This window comes from Athene noctua, chromosome 18 (assembly GCF_965140245.1).
Source record: "Athene noctua chromosome 18, bAthNoc1.hap1.1, whole genome shotgun sequence".
NCBI classification, from domain to species: domain Eukaryota; kingdom Metazoa; phylum Chordata; class Aves; order Strigiformes; family Strigidae; genus Athene; species Athene noctua.
This window is the reverse complement of record NC_134054.1, coordinates 13,869,430-13,887,370: the sequence shown is the minus strand read 5'-3', so window position 1 is coordinate 13,887,370 and position 17,941 is coordinate 13,869,430. Positions and strand designations below refer to the sequence as shown.

The 17,941-nt window shown below is 43.4% G+C and overlaps 1 protein-coding gene across 5 annotated transcripts in view; it reads left to right on the top strand.

The window, feature by feature from the left end:
- RPTOR (regulatory associated protein of MTOR complex 1) overlaps window positions 1-17,941 on the top strand; it is a 151,658-nt gene that overhangs the window by 43,274 nt on the left and 90,443 nt on the right. For all 5 annotated transcript variants that reach the window (XM_074922467.1, XM_074922466.1, XM_074922465.1 and 2 more), the window contains exons 5-6: window positions 5,677-5,823; window positions 13,147-13,322. In XM_074922467.1, coding sequence (XP_074778568.1) covers window positions 5,677-5,823; window positions 13,147-13,322 — 323 coding nt within the window. The remainder of the gene's footprint in view (window positions 1-5,676; window positions 5,824-13,146; window positions 13,323-17,941) is intronic.

Sequence of the window (17,941 nt, the reverse complement as noted above, 5' to 3'; positions counted from 1 at the left end):
AGGTTGTCCCTCACCTCCCGGCGGGGCAGGAGCATCTTCTTGCAGGTGCACTAAAGCTCATTTGCCAAACACTGAGAAGCCAGCTGCTTCCACTGGCTTGTCTGCTTTTCGGAGGTAGCACCCCAGCTCTGTCGGGTCTGTGAGGCTCCTCAATGGACTTGGCTTTGCTGCCTCACATCACTGACTGATTATTAAGTTATTACCGTGAAGTTTGTGCTTAAAATGTCTACTGGCTCTGAACAGCCATTGTTCAAACTACCTGGAGACGCTGCACAAGGGCAATAAACTGTATGGCCAGCTCTGCTTCCAGGGCATGGAGCTCTGAGGAGCCTCCCAGTACAATATAATAGTTATCTTTCACTTTTTTGAAGACTTCTGTTACTCCTGCTTAGCCATGGTTTGTACATTTATGTAGATCCTGTGCAACACCTTGTGAGTGATTCCAAGTGTGACCTAAATGCTTTCGCTTCAGTTAAGCTGTTTATTGTCTGTTAATAGTAAGTGATTTGGAATGGACTCTTAGGAAATGGAGAGATACTGTTTGTACCTGAAAAGTACGTTCAGCTGGCATAGGACTTGCATTCATTATTATAGATATGCTTCTGTTTTATTGTGGGGGGCTTATTGAGCTTCTTTCCTCCTACTTCACATGTATTATTTTTGTAATTGAATGACTGGTCACTGGTAGTTTGAAAGAGCAGGGTGTAAGGGGAGGGGAGAAAGTGCAAGAGGGCATCACTTTATTCTGATGCATCTATATTGGAGTCTTGGTCAGTATTCTGACCAGTTATTTATTGGTTGGAATACTAATTCATTTTGAAGCTGAATTTGGTGTTTAAGAATAAATAGGAGTGACCTTCTTACTTCACAGCCAGTGGGGAATAAACAAGCCAGAAGAATGTTGGGCAGAATGTGTTACACATGGAAGAAGAGAAAATTACCACTCAGTGAAGTTGTGTGTTGTGCCAAATGCCTCGTTAAGAGCTTACTGGGCATTTGCCAGTTTGCCTGCAGTATCAGCTGGGGTGACGTGGTGTGGATGCCACTGGTGATTAGGAGCTGCGATCTCTCTGATTTATCTTACAAACGGTGAAAAAAAATAAGTTTGATTGTCATAGAGGTTCATGGGGGAAGTTACAACTTAGTAATTTTTGCAGCACGTTACCAAATCTTGGCTTTTTTGGAAGGAAGGAGTCAGGAGTGGAACTTTTCTTTTAAGCAAAGGATTAAATTTAAGGAAACACTGAGGGGAAAAATATCAGCAGTCTTTAGAAATCCAGTCCTAAGGAATTCAGTCTCGGATCTCAGCAGAGGGCCGGATGAGGCTCAGTGTTATAGCCCTCTTGAATTGAAATAGTGGAAGTACTGAAATTTGACTGTGCTGACATTTTAAAATCAGGTTTAAAATGTTCATCGTATGCACTTGCAGTCTCAGTTACAGGAGCGTGAAGGCAGAGCTGAAAGGGACCCTGAGATCAGCCGAATGAGGGGCCAGAAGGAGTGAGAGAGGCCTTGCTGGCGGGTGTGGTGTCCCAGGCTGACAGTTTGGGGGGGTTTATCCTGGCTTCGCAACGCTTGGGTTTGTTTATTCCTCGTGTTTGCGAGAGGCTACGGCTTTCAGCTTGTGGTGCCAGGAGGGCCATGGTGGTGTCAGAGTGCCCCGAGCCGCGCTGGGGCTGGGGCTGGAGGAGCTGTGCTGCGCCTGGCGGGAGGGGACGTCGCTCCTGCGGCACCAGAGATTATTTAAATCTCCCAACGTGTGCCAGCAAGCTATCAGAGACAGCGAGTAGATGTAGTGGTGTGGGAGCACTTTCTGATGATTCTGGAGAAAGTTCACGGTGTGTTAGATCTTCGTTAATATCTTCCCCTTAATTTCTCAAGAGTTGGTATTTCCAAATTAATGTCGACCTCTGCCCTTGTATGGTTGGTGCTTTGTCTGAACTGATGTTTTACAATGGTAATACAAGGGGAATGCTTCTCATACGCTTTATTATCTGCTCTGGAATACTGGCTGCTTATGTAGCTGATTGAATTAGTTGACAAAGGGCCTGGCAGATGGACTGAGGCACTCGGGGAGTGTCGCAGGAGCTCCTGGATGGGTCCCCCCCTTCGGCTCCAGCGTCGGCAGATTGCCCCCCAGCCTGGCCATGTGAGAAGCCTTCCCTGCATGGCAGTACTGGGTTCAGGAGAGATTAAGTGTGGTATATTCTATATGTAGATTAAAAAAGATAAAACCTTCAGGACGTATCACGTAGCGTGATTCACCTGAGCCGCAGAGCCCGTCACCCGGCTCGGCTCACGGCGCTGCCGAGAGGCGTGTGAAAGAGGGAGGAGTGTGGGGCCATCTGGATGAGGCACTCAAAGCTAGTAGCTAAACTAACTTGGTCTTTAAGAACCAAACCTGCCTTCTCTCCTACAGACAGGTTTTCTTTGAGTTTAATTTTTAACAGATTTTGACCGGTTGTGCTTGCTCTAGTATAAACACTTCTGGTTACGTTCACCTGTCAGGGCTGACCTACGAAACAAGCCTTTCCTTTTGATAGTTCATCTGGCCTGACAGATGAAGAGGACAGTAAATAAATAATCTGATACTTATAATTTATTTTATTAGAATTAAACCTTTGTAGAAGAGAAGACAGTAGGGAGGAGTGTCTGCCTGGCACCTTGTGGGGCGTGGGGAGGCGCCTGCTCCTCCTCCCCTCAAAATTCAGAAATTATTTCAGCTCGGTCACTTTGTGGGGTCAGAGGCAGCATTAAGGGAAGCAGAAAGTATTTTCAGTTGTATTTTTTTTTTCCTAGGTTTTAATCATAGCTGCTTGGCCAATGCAGTGCTACTCCATGGCAGCACGTGAAGGTGTTGATAGCATTTCATTAATTTTTGCTTTGCAGCTCGACAAACAAAACATTCCTGAGCTCTTTTGATTAGAGAGATAATAAGATGTATAAAAAGAACTGGGGATGGATTCCCATAGGTTCATTGCCACGAGGTCCGTTTCCTGAGATTTCTGAGGGTTTCCACAAAGTTCAGAAATCCCGGGACAGAAACTGAATGCAGCAGCCTTCTGAGGAAGCTTTTCAGCTTTAGAGAAGTCTCTTTAGAGAATAATCTTCAAGTGTTGTTTCATCTTTGATGGGAAAGGGAAAGACAAATTGTGCCATGCTCTGGAAGGAATGATTATTTTGAAAATGTCCTTTTCCTGGGTCTGTTGTGCCTTACCGTTGTACAAAGAGATGTGAGGTGTGGGCAGTGTCAGGAGCAAATTCTGCTGCTCACGTGAGAATGTGAAACAGAAAATGTGCATCATCATTGTGTTCCTATTTAGTCCTTTGGAAACTATTTCCATATCACTCACCCTGTCCACAGCTCTGCTGAAACACCCTCGGTTTGTCCCAGTAAGGGCCGGGCGCTGCCATCCTCCCTCATGCTGGAGATCGCCGTGGCTCGTTGTTTTACCTGGCTGCTCTCGCTGACACGCGTCACAAGCCAATATTAATTACAGAATTGTCCATTATTGTACTGTGGGCTTCTGCTCTGGCTCGCGGTACAGTATTGGCGTACAAAGGAAGGGTTGAGGCAGTCCCTGTCAACTGGTTAATTCGGCATATTCCGGCATTTTGCCAGATTTTGAAGATGCAGTAACATGCTTTTCGTCTGTTTATTGAGAGTGCTGTTGTATTAATGCAGAGCAATGCTCTTTTTCTAGTTCTGCTTGCTACTGTTTTCTGAGAAAATCCCAATGTGGTTTCAGAAAGGTAAAAATCAAACGCCCCCTTCCCCTTGACTTCAAACATATTTATTCTGAAGTTCTGGGGAACTTTTTTTTGTTAAATCTGAAGAATGGGGGTTTCTTTAAATGTTTTTGAGTTGTTCATTAAGCAATGAAATCTGTTCAAAATCAGTTTGTCGTTTAGTTGTTTGTTGTGTCATTCCTTTAAACAGTCACAGAGGGATGGTGGGAGCTGTGTTAACAGAGCAGAAACTTTCCGGCTAAAAACCAAAGTCAGTTCTGAGAACAAAACATACGGACACGTTCTTTCATACTCACAGCCCCAGCATGGCAGAGGCAAGATGAGCAAGCATCAAAAGATCACCCTGAGCAACCATGCTAGAAAACTATTATTTAACACTCCTTTTTTCTTCAAACTATCTCATTTACATATAATTAGCAAATTTGATAAGTTGTATGTGACCCCCACCGTAAAGTCGGAACATAAAATTCTTCTAGCTGGAAATATGATGATATTCATCAGAGCTATAATCCAGTCTTAGCTGTAGCAGAAGGCATTGTAAATATAAAGTGGAAGCAATGCTTGCCCCAAACACCTCACTGGTTATGTGTGTCAGAGCAGGATTTTTATATGTGACTCACTGTGATTGGAATGTGCTTAACCTGAGTGGTGTCCTTAAAAAAAGGTCTGGGCTAAGGGTGAGTTGTTCATGTATCATTCTATCCTGCAACACTTTGCAAAGCTTCTAACTGCTTAAAAGTTTGGCTTTTATAAACAATTTTTCCTATTAATTTTAATGAAACAACCAAAACTTTTATGTATGGGCAAAACCGGATTTTGAAATGACTTGCCATTTCCTACCTTATCTAACACATGGTTTACAATCACTTCTATCTTTATATATGCTGATACGTGTCCTTGAAAATTTGATTTTTGTAAAAGTTTACTGGTTTTATTACAGCTATTTTAAGTCTCTTGAATTTAAATGGGAGTTATGATCCCATCCATCATTCTGCTGATGTTAATGGGAACATCCCAGCTTTTTCTGTAGCTTTTGGGCCGAGTTCAGTGCCGTAGGAACATGAGCAGGTTGCCCTCTGGCTGCAGATGGGAAGGATTATGCCGTCAGCCACTGCAGGTTTGTAGTGACTCTTCGCAGGCTGCAGTGGCAGAAATCTGCTTTAGTTTATATTTTCAGTCCTGCCACTTAGTTTAGGGTGTGACCCTTCGTAGCTCATTTTAAATGTCTGATTTTTGATCCTCACTGTATTGTAAGAAGCTCTTGCCTCCAGTTATTTGGGGGTGTTAAGGTGGAAGACAATGAACAAAGTGCTTCATATTTATAGAAGCTGAATTGTTGGTACTTCACTTTGTTGAAGGCAGGCTTTGTTGGTTTTAATTTTATTGGATCATTCTGGAAGTTGCACAGAAGTTAAAGGCTGTAATAAAATTACGAAGCATCTTGTTAAACTAAGATGGTGTAGCTGCTGATGGTCTACGTAGTCTTAATTATCAATCTTGATTTATTGATGGAGTTTTCAGTTTAAGACAATTCATGTTAAATTAAAGACATCTGGTTTACATCCTTTATCAGTGTTGCAGAAATTTGAAATAAAATTGGACGATTAAATGCTGGTTGGAGTTGATAGCACATATCAAAGCACTCTCTGCTGAGTTTTAGAATTTTAGTTTAGTGTTTTAAACAATACCACCAAAAAAAAAAAATAAATCTGCTTGTCATTTGTGTTGGAGTTGGGCTCATAGTCCTTGTTATTAGTAGATGCTGATTGGTATTTGTATTGATTAATATGCCCAGTGTGCAATCTAGGTTTTATTTCGTGATTTCAGAATTGGAATTTTTTGGTGTGTATTTAATTATCTTACCGCTAAAGGTTCTGTTGCTTCTCTGACTCTTTGTAATTCGGGTGTGTTTTTCCCTTCTTACAGAACTATACTCAGTATATTCCTCTGTCCATCTATGACCTGCAGACTTGGATGGGCAGCCCTTCCATTTTCGTCTACGACTGCTCTAATGCCGGCCTTATTGTCAAGTCCTTCAAGCAATTTGCACTACAGAGGGAGCAAGAGTTGGAGGTGAGATCACAGACTGTGCAAAGGTTTCTTTGCGTTTGTGCCGCAGGGTTAAGTGTAAGCTTGCTGTGCTACGTACAGCTGAAAAATATGCTTTAAATTACATTGGAAGGCACATTAATTGGCAAATAATTTTGCCACTCTAATCTTTCTGGTTCAGTTTGCTATCCTATTAAACTTGGAACAATTTTTAATACAAGTGCTAATTAAATGGTAGTGTTAATAGAATCCATTTGTGCCCTAATGGCCTTTTTTTTTTGCTGAGATAAATATGTCTAGTTCACCTCAGCATTTATTTTAGTTGCAAAAGTCTAATATCTGGGTATATATTTGGGTGCAGTTAGAATTTTGTGCTGTTGAAGTCAAAATGAAAATGTGAAACAAACCTCATACAGGGAGGGACTGTCACTGGTGATTTCAGTGTCACGGAGTGCTGAAGTTGAATGTGTTTCTAATGAAAAGCTTTCGTTGCATATGTAATTGCTGATAAATTTACTGAAGTAAATCTGGAATGCAAAGGGGAAGGTAAGAAGTCAGGATTCTTTGTGCAGCAACTTGGGATGGCAAAATTCCTCACTGCCAGAAATTCCTGCTAGCTTTACGTAGGAAGCACATTTTTTAAAGGTTAACTTCTCATACTCTCACAGTTCTCAGACACTATTTTATTAAAAAAAAAATAAATCCAACTTCGAGGAAGGTATATTAATCAGGCAACTGTCTGTCACATGCAACCTTCAAGCAGATATTTACAGTATCCCTGGCGAGAATCCCTTTCGTTCTAAATTCCAGTTTTTGGAGACTCTTTTGTGGTGGAAATTCCATTCTACTGACAGAAAACAGCCTAACGCCTCAAGAGATGCAGATCATTTCATTATTCCTTCTCTTCAACCAGCGTTAATGCCATATTTTGTAAAGATAAGAAACTTCTGTGGCTTGGGAAGACGATGAACGGCAAGACCTAGATCAGTGGGGTGGGTGACAGATGCCTTTGAAGGTTATTATCTTTTTAAGTCAAGGAAACTCTCTGGTGGTCTTGTTCTGTTCTCCTTTTCCACGTTTTCCTCTCAGCCCGCTGCTTTCATTGTGATATTTTTCAGAGCCTTTCTCTTCTGTTTGTACAATGCACCCTTCTGGATTTTTGTTTTCTCATTCTGTTCCTAAGCTGGTTAAAAATGGGCCTTTCTTTGCCTTCCCTTTCCCTGCTTGCTTCATGAATTTCCTTTTTTTCCCTTGGCTCTTGCCGAGCTCTAGAATGACTTTGAAGCTGTTTTGGAAGGAAGGCAGCCGCAGGTGTCTCTGGTTTCTGCTGTGAGACAGATAAATCGCTCAGGTGAAGCTTGTGCAGGAAAAGCTCCTCTCTGCAAGTCAGTCAGAGCAGCCTGTCTGCAGACAAGGACGGCTGGTTACGGTGAGAAAGATGAGCACAAATAACCATGTCAGTCTTTATTTCAACAAAAATATTAAATTCTGTTTGCTCTGGGTTTGGGTTTTTTTTTGTGAAATATGTGAGAATACATGGGAAAGCTGCTTTAGTATTTCTTCTCTTTGCAGCACAGGTTAAAACTCCCAGTTAATTTGATTATGAAAAAACTTTCAGGCTTATATGTCAGCTTTCCGTTCTGTATCTTTAGATTTCTTTTAGCTCCTGACGACTCACTGAGACAACTGCTCATTATTAATAGAAAGCAGAATACTTGGTAACAGATAGAGAAGTGCTTACAGTGTCATACCAAGCATGGATAAGAATTCATTTGGAACACTGTAATTTACTGAATTGTTCAAATTCATGAAGAGTGATGTAAAGCTGGAACTGGTACTCAAGAGGGGCTGCGGAGTGATCAAGATAATTGTTGGCCCATTTTACTGAAAGAAGATTAGAGGAGTTGCCTTTCTCTTAATCTGTCAGAGTGAAGGCTGAGGGAAACCATGGCTGTTTATTTTACTTTTTTCAGGTTCTCTTTTTTTTTTTTTTGGATAGCACAAAGCACTGGGCAGATGCCATCAGATTATACATAGTTCCGCCAGAAACATAAAAATTAATTACAACCTATTTATAGGTATGTTTGCAACCCCATTATACTGGGTTTTCATTGTTCATGGAATATAAAGGCTGGTACTCTTTCTTAATGTAAAATCTAAATCTTGTTCAGTCTCCAAAGAGAGGAAGCAGAAAAAGAAATGATAACTTGGAAGTGATAGAAAAGCAGTTAATGCTTCTCTGAGGTGCCTGAGAAAAGAGAATGTTGTAGTGCTGCATGGCACATTGTCATCTTAGAGAGTTGCCTCCAAAATAGCACTTGAATATAAAGACGTATTTTTTCCCTTTTGTTAGTAAATAAAGTACGGCCAGCGTGTGCGAGTGAAGAGCTGTGTAGATAGGAAGGAGTGTATCGGTTTCAGTAAGACAACAACTTTGTTTACCAGAGGTAGGATCTGTCGTACCTTAACCTGGGGGACAGACTGTGATTGGAAATATTTCTTACCTTGGGCAAGAACGCTTCTCTGCGGGGGGGGAGGCAGCAGATCTCTGAAGGTGCCACAGGCAGTTCAGCTGTGACTGGGTTTTGGCAGGATGGGGAATGGGCAGATGTGGAGATAATTTTGTCATTTGATTATAGCTTTGTATTGTGTAATTACAGGGCAGTCATTAAGCTAACAAAGTCTACCAATCCCCACCATTCTTAACATGGCACGGTGTTTCCAAACTTAAACGCTATTGCTGTAAGGACTGGGGGTTTTCCTGGACTGTGATAGACAGAGAAATATCTGTGAATTGTTTTAATTATCAACCGGATGGGCAGTTGAGGATTTGGTTTAATATCTGGCTAAACAAAGTATATATTTTGCAGATAAGAAACATCCTTTTAGCAGCACGAGGTGGACGTGATGTGGCGCAGTATTAAATGTGATAAATTTAAAAGTTCATTTCTGAACTTTTGTTGATCCTGCCTTTATTTGGTTTGGGTTTGTCCCGATATTTGTAGTAGAAGGTTGTCATTTTCCTTACCCACCAGGCATTTTTCAGACCTGGAAACTGAGCCCAGCTTTTAGAAACGGGAATTCCTGCTGTGGCTTTTCTGGTTGTCCTGTTTGGTGTCACGCCGCAGGATTCGGGGAGGGTGTCAGCGGGACCTGAGGCTGCCCAGGAAGGTGCAGCGATGTCTGGGGGGGGCAGTGACCCGGTCAGAGACACCTCCTTGTGCCTCCTTGGAGCTCCAAGTTGGAACAGGCTGGGAGGCAGCCCGGGATGCTCTTGATGCTCTCGTGAGGTAGCTCTGATGGTTCTGTGAGCGCCCACAAACACACCGTAATTCTGGAGAATTAAGCAGGCGCCGAAGTGTGCTGTGCTAACAGTGACAAAACAGTACGCTGCTTATTTCTGATTAATTTTCTGTGTAACTGTGACATTGCGTTTCCTCTGACTCACACTTGTGCCGCGCTGCTGGCTTAGGGGCCCATCTGGGTTGTACAGAAGTGAAAGCTGCAATACGTCTCCTAGGTGTGTGCTTTGCTGTGCGAGATCCAACTTCTTGATTTTTCAACTTAATCGCTTGGATTTTTCAGCAGCGTACGGAACAGCTGCATACGAACTTGGTTTGTTCTTGCCCGTGTAGGAATTGGGTGTTGCGGTGGGAGGGCTCTGCGGCTTCCCCTCCAGCAGGGTGTATGACTAACTAGTCCTAATTGGAGCTGAGGAACCCACATTTTTTATTTTTCCATCTGCAACATTAATTCTCAAAAAATTAGCTTAATGACAGCGCAGCAGAATGTTATCTGGCATTAGCATCGCGTCTGGGGGGAGAATTTTTCTAAGCCACCATCTGCTGGGAGAGAGGAACATCTCCTCTCCTGAAGCTGCATTAATGCTTCCACTGGGGAGGGGGATTCTCCCCGCAGGAGTTGTGTGAAGCTGGCAGGTCTGGTCAGCACTTGAAATAACAACTCCTGGTTTCTGTCTTGGGGCAGAGTTCCTCCCGAGTTTACCTTGAACATGTCTGTTCGTTCCAAAAAGGATTGGCTTTCTCTCAAGTGCTTGTTTCTCGGTTTAATTATACAGGTACATAAATGTTTTCCGTACTGGCAGTTTCAAATACATATGTTGTGTCCCTTTCTGATAATCACAAGCGGTTATACTTGCAAATCCATTAGCTCATCCCCCGGATAGTCAGAGCACTTGGAAGTAGCAAACCTGAATGCTCCGTAGCTTGGGCAGCTGGAATTTGTTTTCAGAACAAATTTATTACCACCATCCTACAGGAATGGTAGCGTCTTTCAGTATAATTGATAAATTAATATTACCACTGTTATTTTGTCTGAAAGGCTGCGGATTGTCAGTTGCTGTGAAATAACAATAACTAACAGAATAAGTGCTCTGCTGATGGGGAGGAATTTTTACTACAAAGCTTACACAGGGCAAAACGCATCCCTTTGCCTTCAGACTGTGTTTCTGCCGGAAGAAGTTGTGAGTTAGTTATGACCTGCTGCAAGGTCTAACTGATTGCTTAGAGAAACGTGTTAAAAAACCCAACAGCTAAAGATTGGAGATAAATGCATATTGATAATTTTGATAACCTTTCCCGTATGGTAACTTTACATAGTTTAGTCACTATTTTTAAGAGCTGTAATGGACATTTTTGCCAGTTGATGCTTTTAAATCTTTCTTTAGCCTTCTACTTATTCCATATCTTGCCCTGATTAAAAGTTACATTTAAGAGGGAACCAAGCAGTCTAGAAAATCTCACTTCAGTGGATGTTCTAAGGATGCAAAAAGGGCTTTACTTAACCTCCCCCCCCCCCCCCCCTTTCTTTTACTTATAAAAGAATGTTTTGCTACATCATTATCCCATGAAGTCTGACAAGATCTGTAATTGCTAGCTGCTATTGTATGTTCATTTTCTGGCTGTTAATAGTTCATCTCCTAATGGACAAATATTTACAGTGCACGTGTCACAGCTGCTTTAGTGCATCGCGCTGTGCAGCAGCCAAGAGTTGAGCAGGTCTTGGAGTATGAGCTACTTCCCCGTCAGAACTGAGGGGCACTACCAGACCATGACAAATGTCAAGTCGTCAGGGTTTCACACTACTCAGAAAGCAGAAAATCCATCTAAATGTACTTCCCACCTACGGAGCCCATTTATGAGGATGCCCAGGGGGCAAGTCTTTCTCTAGGAAATGAACAGCCATAGCTAAGCACTTTGACTGCTTTATATTTATAAATCTGTGAAGAGCCAATGCTTTTCCACACTGTCTCTCATGCCTCTCTCCTCAAATGAAATCTTTCTCCAGTATTTTAATTACCTCTTTTTTGTTATTAGCATGCAGCTTTAACTTTATTGAGAGTAAATATCACTAGAGGAGAAGTGATGACTTGAGGGTGGCTTCATTTCCACCCAAGGAATGGATCTTTGCTGAGAGCAGCACGACTCAGCTGTGAGCAAGGACAGGTCTGAGCTAATTTGGACAACTTGAGAAAGCCAAAGTGTGTCACTGCTGCCTCTGGAATTAGAATGGAATATTTAAAGAATAAAAAAAAAAAACTTATTAGGCTGCAGAATTTGTGAAATAGCATCTGAAACTTCTCCACAGCTTATCAGATTGCTTTGCTAGACGAGAGGGGTGTGATTGTGCCAGGCTCTGGGTTTGTCACACAGGTATTCTGTTTCCCATCGACCCTTCTAGGACACCAGATGGATTTCCTCTTCACATAGACAGAATTTTTCACACGTCAAGATGGTAAAGAATTAGTTTATTAGTCAACTGTATCACCTTACTCAGTTGGCAAAAAAACTGAAACTGTCTGAAGGGTTGGTCTTTGAAAGAATGTACTTCTGTTAACTCGGTAACAGCGTATAGATCACCTTGATGGGTGTTTGCTCTCTAACTCTTCCTGAAAGGGCAGTGAAGGCATCGCATGTGTTGCATTTCTTTCCCCTGTTCCTTTAAGAATCACAGATCAAAATTTGGAGTGGCTGAAGTGTTTCTTTTGTTTATCTCTTTCACAGAGGCACTGGAGAGATTAGCTGTGTTTTTCATTCTGAATTATTAGTCTCAAAAATACTAATTAACATTCTGATTATGAGAATCACTGTGGTTTTGAAAAATGGGCAGATTGGTATATGTGGTATTTCTGCTTTACAGACTGATGTTTGGACAGAGTGATTGATTGATTGCCGTAGTGCAGGTCAGAATTTTAGAAACTCCACTCTCTCACAGCAGGCTTGACCCTGATTTTAAAAAAGCACTGAATGTGCCTGTGTAGGTGTCTGCTCTGCTTCCCATTCTTTCTTGCCTTTTGGAAATTAATCTACAGCGTGTGGAGGGAAGGAGTTGAGTAACGTTTATGCAGAGCTGGTTCTTACCTGCAGATGCAGGAACACCTTCGACCGATGGGCTCCAGCAGTCCGTGGCTGGCATGAAATCTGCACTAACGCGTCCCTCGGGTCTGAGTATTCTAACCAGGTGATTATGCCCAATTAAATATAAACCCATCGAGTCTTGGAAACTCATGTCTTTTACAACAGTTCTAGATCTCGAGCTGCAAAGGCTTTCCTTTAGAGTTATTTTTCAGTGTGACATTTGCTGCTCAGAGCAGAAATTACCATGGGTTTTTTCCATCCAGAAGAATATGCAAAAGGACCTTGAGCCCTTTTACCAAAGCACTGATTAAAACTTCTCTCTGCTGGTATGTTCATATTTGCACTGCAGAAGGCAGCACGCGTTTCTTTTTCTCTTTGTGGTGGAAGATCACCTCTCTACGTGCATACAGTAATTTTCATTCTTCCTTTTTCCAGCTTGACCTTTTTGCTCTAGTGAAGCAGAAAGACGTATGGGGAGAAACACAGGGAGTTCACTCTTCTTCTGGCTTACCAGCAAGAGTCGTCTGTACGCTCCATGGCAGGAAATGCTGCCTAGCACAGCCAAATTAACTGTATTTTTCCATTTGAAGCTATCCTGCCATCTGTGGTGAATGGTTATGAGCCACAGGAAGGATGGGTTTTACTTAAATGTAAAAGAAAGAATAATTAGCCCAACTTGCTTCTACAGTGCTTGATTCCAAGCTGGCAGATGTGGACTGAAGACTCTGAAGTGGTGATCACTGTTCAGTCTCTTGCAGGTTGCTGGTTTTGGTTTGTGGTGTTCTGGTAAATACACTTAAACGCTGTTAATTGGGGGTGAGTAGAGCTACGGCTGGGGCTACCGTAGCTGTACGTTCTCCGAATCCAGAGACCCCCGAGCTTGGACAGCCCTTCACTGGTTGTTTGCAGGACGGTATAGAAATGGACTTGACTGAATTCAGCACCTGAGTAATTTCCCTCCTCTCTCCAGGTGGCTGCGATTAACCCAAACCATCCACTTGCTCAAATGCCTTTGCCGCCCTCGATGAAGAACTGCATCCAGCTGGCAGCGTGTGAAGCCAACGAGCTGCTGCCCATGATCCCTGATCTGCCCGCTGACCTCTTCACGTCCTGCCTTACTACGCCCATCAAAATCGCTCTGAGATGGTGAGTGTCTTCCCCGTTACTGAAGGCGAGCACGTAATTTGTGTGGCTTGTATGCTGAAACAATAGATTTGTTAATCCAGATGCTTCATCTAACCTAAAGTTTCTCTGCAGTGTTGAATGACAGGATTTGTACTATGCATTTGGGACAGCATTTTATTAATCACAACTAGAAAGGTGAAAATAGTTATCTTCTATTTATTACGTTTTAGATTCCAGCTCAATATCTAGGTTTGTTCAGATTAAGGGATTTACTGTTCTGGGAATTAAATATCTGCTTCTTCAGAGAGCAGAAATAGTACATCGTGTGATACAACTTTTTGTAAATTGTCCTTTGTACAAATCATATTCCAAATACTGCAGTGGCTGTAAATAATACAGTGGTATTAAATAACGATGTAGTGAAAGAAATTGAGCGATAAACCAAAGAAAGATGTTGTGGAATGACATACCAAGTTAATTAGGCAGAAAGTTATAAAAGACTGCTACAGGGAGCAGGAGCTTTCGAAGAACAGTATTTTTACCCAGCAGCGGAGACAATCACAAGCAGTTGTGGTGCCGGCTGAGGACCCGGCGCGAGGGATCCGGCGCGAGCACCCAGGCGGGACGTGGCTCCCCCGGGTCCTGCTGCCGCGCCCCGGCCGAGCTGCTCCCGGGTCCTGAGGGGTCTGGAAGGAAAAACTTCGGGTCCTTTGCCAGGCTGGGTCAGAGCAGGCGGGCGCCGATCGACACCGCAGGCAGCGGCCAGAGACGGACTCCCCACGGCTTCCGGAGTCACCGGCCGTCTTCTAGAGATACCGTAATAACTTACAGTTCTTGCACTCGTTCTGACATATAAGCAACAAAGTGAGTGAATTAATTTGGCCACGTTCTGGTGCCTGGTACCTCTTGCTCACGTGAAGGACAGCACAAGATCTGTTTCAGGGTTTTTTTTGTCCCTTTTTTTGATTTCGTGAGCTCACAGGCTATTTTCTCACAGAAGAGTCACAGCTTGTAGGCACTGGCAGAAGTCCTGGATAATTTTGAAAAGCAGGGCTAAGAGCTTTGGCGACATTAGGAATATTTTCAAGGGGAGGTTTTGGGAGACCTGGGGAGAGGAAATGGCTTTTCTGGGATCAGGTGCCATGGACCAAGAGTCTGAAGGAATGGGAGTCGAGCCTGGAGCTTCAGCCAAGGAACGGCTGACTCTGTTAGGCAGGTGTGTGCTCCTCTCATAGCTTTAAAATCCTTTTCATCTCACTTTTTTCTTTCTTCTGTTGTAAAAATGAAACATTATGTTGTTTTTCTAAGATCCCAGCCTGGTGGCTATACTAGCCACCCGTCAGAACGCAGGAGTGAGCGCTTGCAGGTACGCAGCAGGGTCGAGCCTGCTGATGAGCCCCCGCCATCTGCTCTCACCTGAAGGAGAGAGGGAAGGTGGGGGGAAAGAGGGGGTTGACGTCCAGTGTAGCTGTTACTGTGGCAGCTCTTTGCTGCTGAAGTGACTCTCCTGACATGGAGCTTTGCTCCCCTGCTCTTCCCGATGCTGACGTGGTGGCAGTAGGCTAGCTCTGAGCTCAGTGAAGCTGCCTGCATAAATCCTTGTCTTTTAAAAGCTGAAGAAAGTTACTATGCAGCAATATTCCTTTAGGGGAACTTTGAGGAATACTGTGTTTTATAACCAGGAAAATGTGGTTTCAGGGAACTACTCTTATCACACGGCCGCTATCAGATCACCGCTATCCATGTGCGAGGAAGCTTTGATTTCTGCTGGTTTTATCTATGGAGAAAACTTTGAGATGTCACTGAATGTTCCACCTGATTAGCTCAAGGGTAGGAGCAGATGGCAATGAATGCAACTTGGTAAATACAAATGATGCTTTTTTAAACATTACTTGTTGAATGGAGTCCGCAGCAAATAAATAAATAACGTGACACAGGATTCAGCAAATAGAGGCTTAAGTTCAAGTTCTACAGAGAATGTTTTCACTGAAACACCGTGTTACTGTGGGGAGAGGAGTGAAACAATCGCTTTTCAGAGCGGGTACACTGAGGCTTGCAGATCTTCTGAGTAACTCATTATTGTGCATGTGTGTTAAATCAAGACCGTGCAGACACGGTGACACCACTTAATTTTTGCTGGTTTTGTGATTCTCACATCTTTGTGAGAATCCCTAGCGTGGGCTTGGTTGCCTACTGAAGATTAACTGGTTTATAGCAAACGGGAGCTTTGTAAGTGAAGTGAGAGCTGTTGGCATTAGGACGTCAGAGTTCTCCTTCCCTTGCACTTACCAGAACCATTCTTCACAGTTTGTGCCACATTTAAAGTGAAAATGCTGAGGCTCCGTAAGAGGGTTTTTTGGTGGTGGGGTGGGTTTTTTTGGTAATGGTGGGTTTGGGCTTTTTTTTTTTTTAATACAACAGTGTTTAATGCACAGTTTATATATACTGAGAAGGGGAGTTTTTGGGTATTACGATCTGTTCAAGAATTTTCTGTTACTTCATCTCCATGGGAACGTGGCTGAGGGGGTGATGGGGCAGGTTCTCAAGCAGAGCCACACCTGGCGTAAGCATGAGCTGTCTCAGAGTTGTGTGTCCTTTGTGTTTGACAGGAAACACGTTTGTAAAAGTGTAGCTCAGGGGAAGGATTTAAAACCATCCACCTTGGCTGTCGGGGGTTGGTGCTGGTGGATGCCAGGCGAACTCCTGGAGAGTAAAACATTTCCTGCTGCATCTCATCTAGTGATTACGTGTGGTGCTTACTGCAACTCAAAAAAAATCTCTCCCCTCTTCTCTGATGAAGATTATGTTCCTTTTCTATTCCCTATTGCCTGGCGTTGTTATGGCTGTGTTTTTATCCATCCAAGTCCTGTAAATACGAAGTGCTTGCTTGCCGAGTGTCGTTATTCACTGCTCTTAAACATAAGACATGCAAAGCCAGGCCCTCCTCCTGCACTCCAGCTGTTTGATGTGAGCCATATGTTGGGGTCCTAAAGCAGGCAGTTAACCAAAAATAAGGATGTAAACCTTTTGATTAAAGCTTCTACTTCAGTCTGGCCCTTTTACTGCAGCTGATCCAGAACCCTGCAGAATTGCTTCTGAAATCAGTTTTGCAATTCTGGACTGACAGCCTGATGGGGTTTCATATATGAATTTGTGGGCAAATAAAAGTTTGATGAATAAATTTCTATACATCCCATTTGGTGCTCTATTTTAAGTAAACAGCTGATGGACAAAATCACTTATCAAACGGGCTTGCAGCTGCATCCGCTTCGGTCTAATTTCAGGGGAAGAAAAACTGGTGCTGGTGAGAGAAACACGGGTCAGTCGTGCCCTTCGGAGTGTGGTGTGTGAAACTCAGTGATGGTTCCAGGAAGCTGGGGTATGAATTCTGGCCAGCTTACACTGCTTATCTTCTGTGTAGTGACTGTTGTGAGCTGACGTATTCCAAATATATGTTGTAACTATATCTAGCGGTGGATGAGGCGAGCTCAGAGATAAGCTGTATGGATTGTTAATCCTGGTTGATGGGCACTAATCGGGAAGCAGACGCAGCTACTGCAGAAACAGGCAGGAATTAGTAGCTGTTTGGTGCCTGTTTTCCGCAACTCTGTGTGTCTCACGCTGTCTAAAGCACAAAGCAGCTATATTGGAAGTTGTGATCAGTTGTGCGTTGCGTGCTTGGATTGTCATCGGTCCCCGGAGACGTAAACAAGCTGCAGTTACAGGTTCAGGCCTTGCTTCTCTAAATTGTCTTAAGGACCCTATAGCTTTGAACCATGACGTCCCACTCATAAAAGAGTAATAGGGCTCCTGAAAAGTGCTGGAAAACCCCCAAAAGAACTAAAAATAAATAAAAATTTGGGAACTGCTCAGATTCGGGGATTTCAGCTCGGCAGTTGGTCCAGCAGAACTCGAACACAGCGGCTTGGAAGTGTGTAGGAAGAAGAGCCTGACCTGTGCCAGCTGATTTTTCTGTTGAGTTGATGAAATGTTTAAAGTGAGGTTTTTTTCTACTGTATTCGTTTTGCATTTCTGCTTGACGTTTTGGGGGGTTAACTGCACCAATCATCTGTCCCAAATTTATTCAGAAAAACTAAATGGAGTTTCAGAGTATTCCTGTGGTATCGAGCAGATCTCTGTTGAGCGTTGCTCTCTGGTTTTCTTCTTTACTGCCTGACGTTTATTGGTGTGTTTACACGCATCTCTAACATGTTTTGCCTGATGTTTGTGATGGTGACACATCAAGGCCAGGTTGGACGGGGCTTTGGGCAACCTGGGCTAGTGAAAGGTGGCCCAGCCCGGGGCAGGGGGTGGCACTGGGTGGGCTTTAAGGGCCTTTCCGACCCAAAGCAGTTGGTGATTCTGTGACACGACACCAACCATGGCTCGAGACGTCACATTTAGAGCCCTGGGGGGATGAAGGGGGATTGCAGATACAGGATGAGGAACATGTTGTTTGCCAGTACATTTTCTTGGCAATCAGTAGTTGTTGGGAAATGCAGATAGTCTGCCACTGTTCAGATGGGGTTTTAATGAACTGATCTCCTTCAAAATACTCTGGGCACTGGTGGGGGCTTTTGCTGTAACAGGCCCAGTGTGTACAACAGCAGTAAGCGCTTGCTGCTTCCCTGCCATTTCTG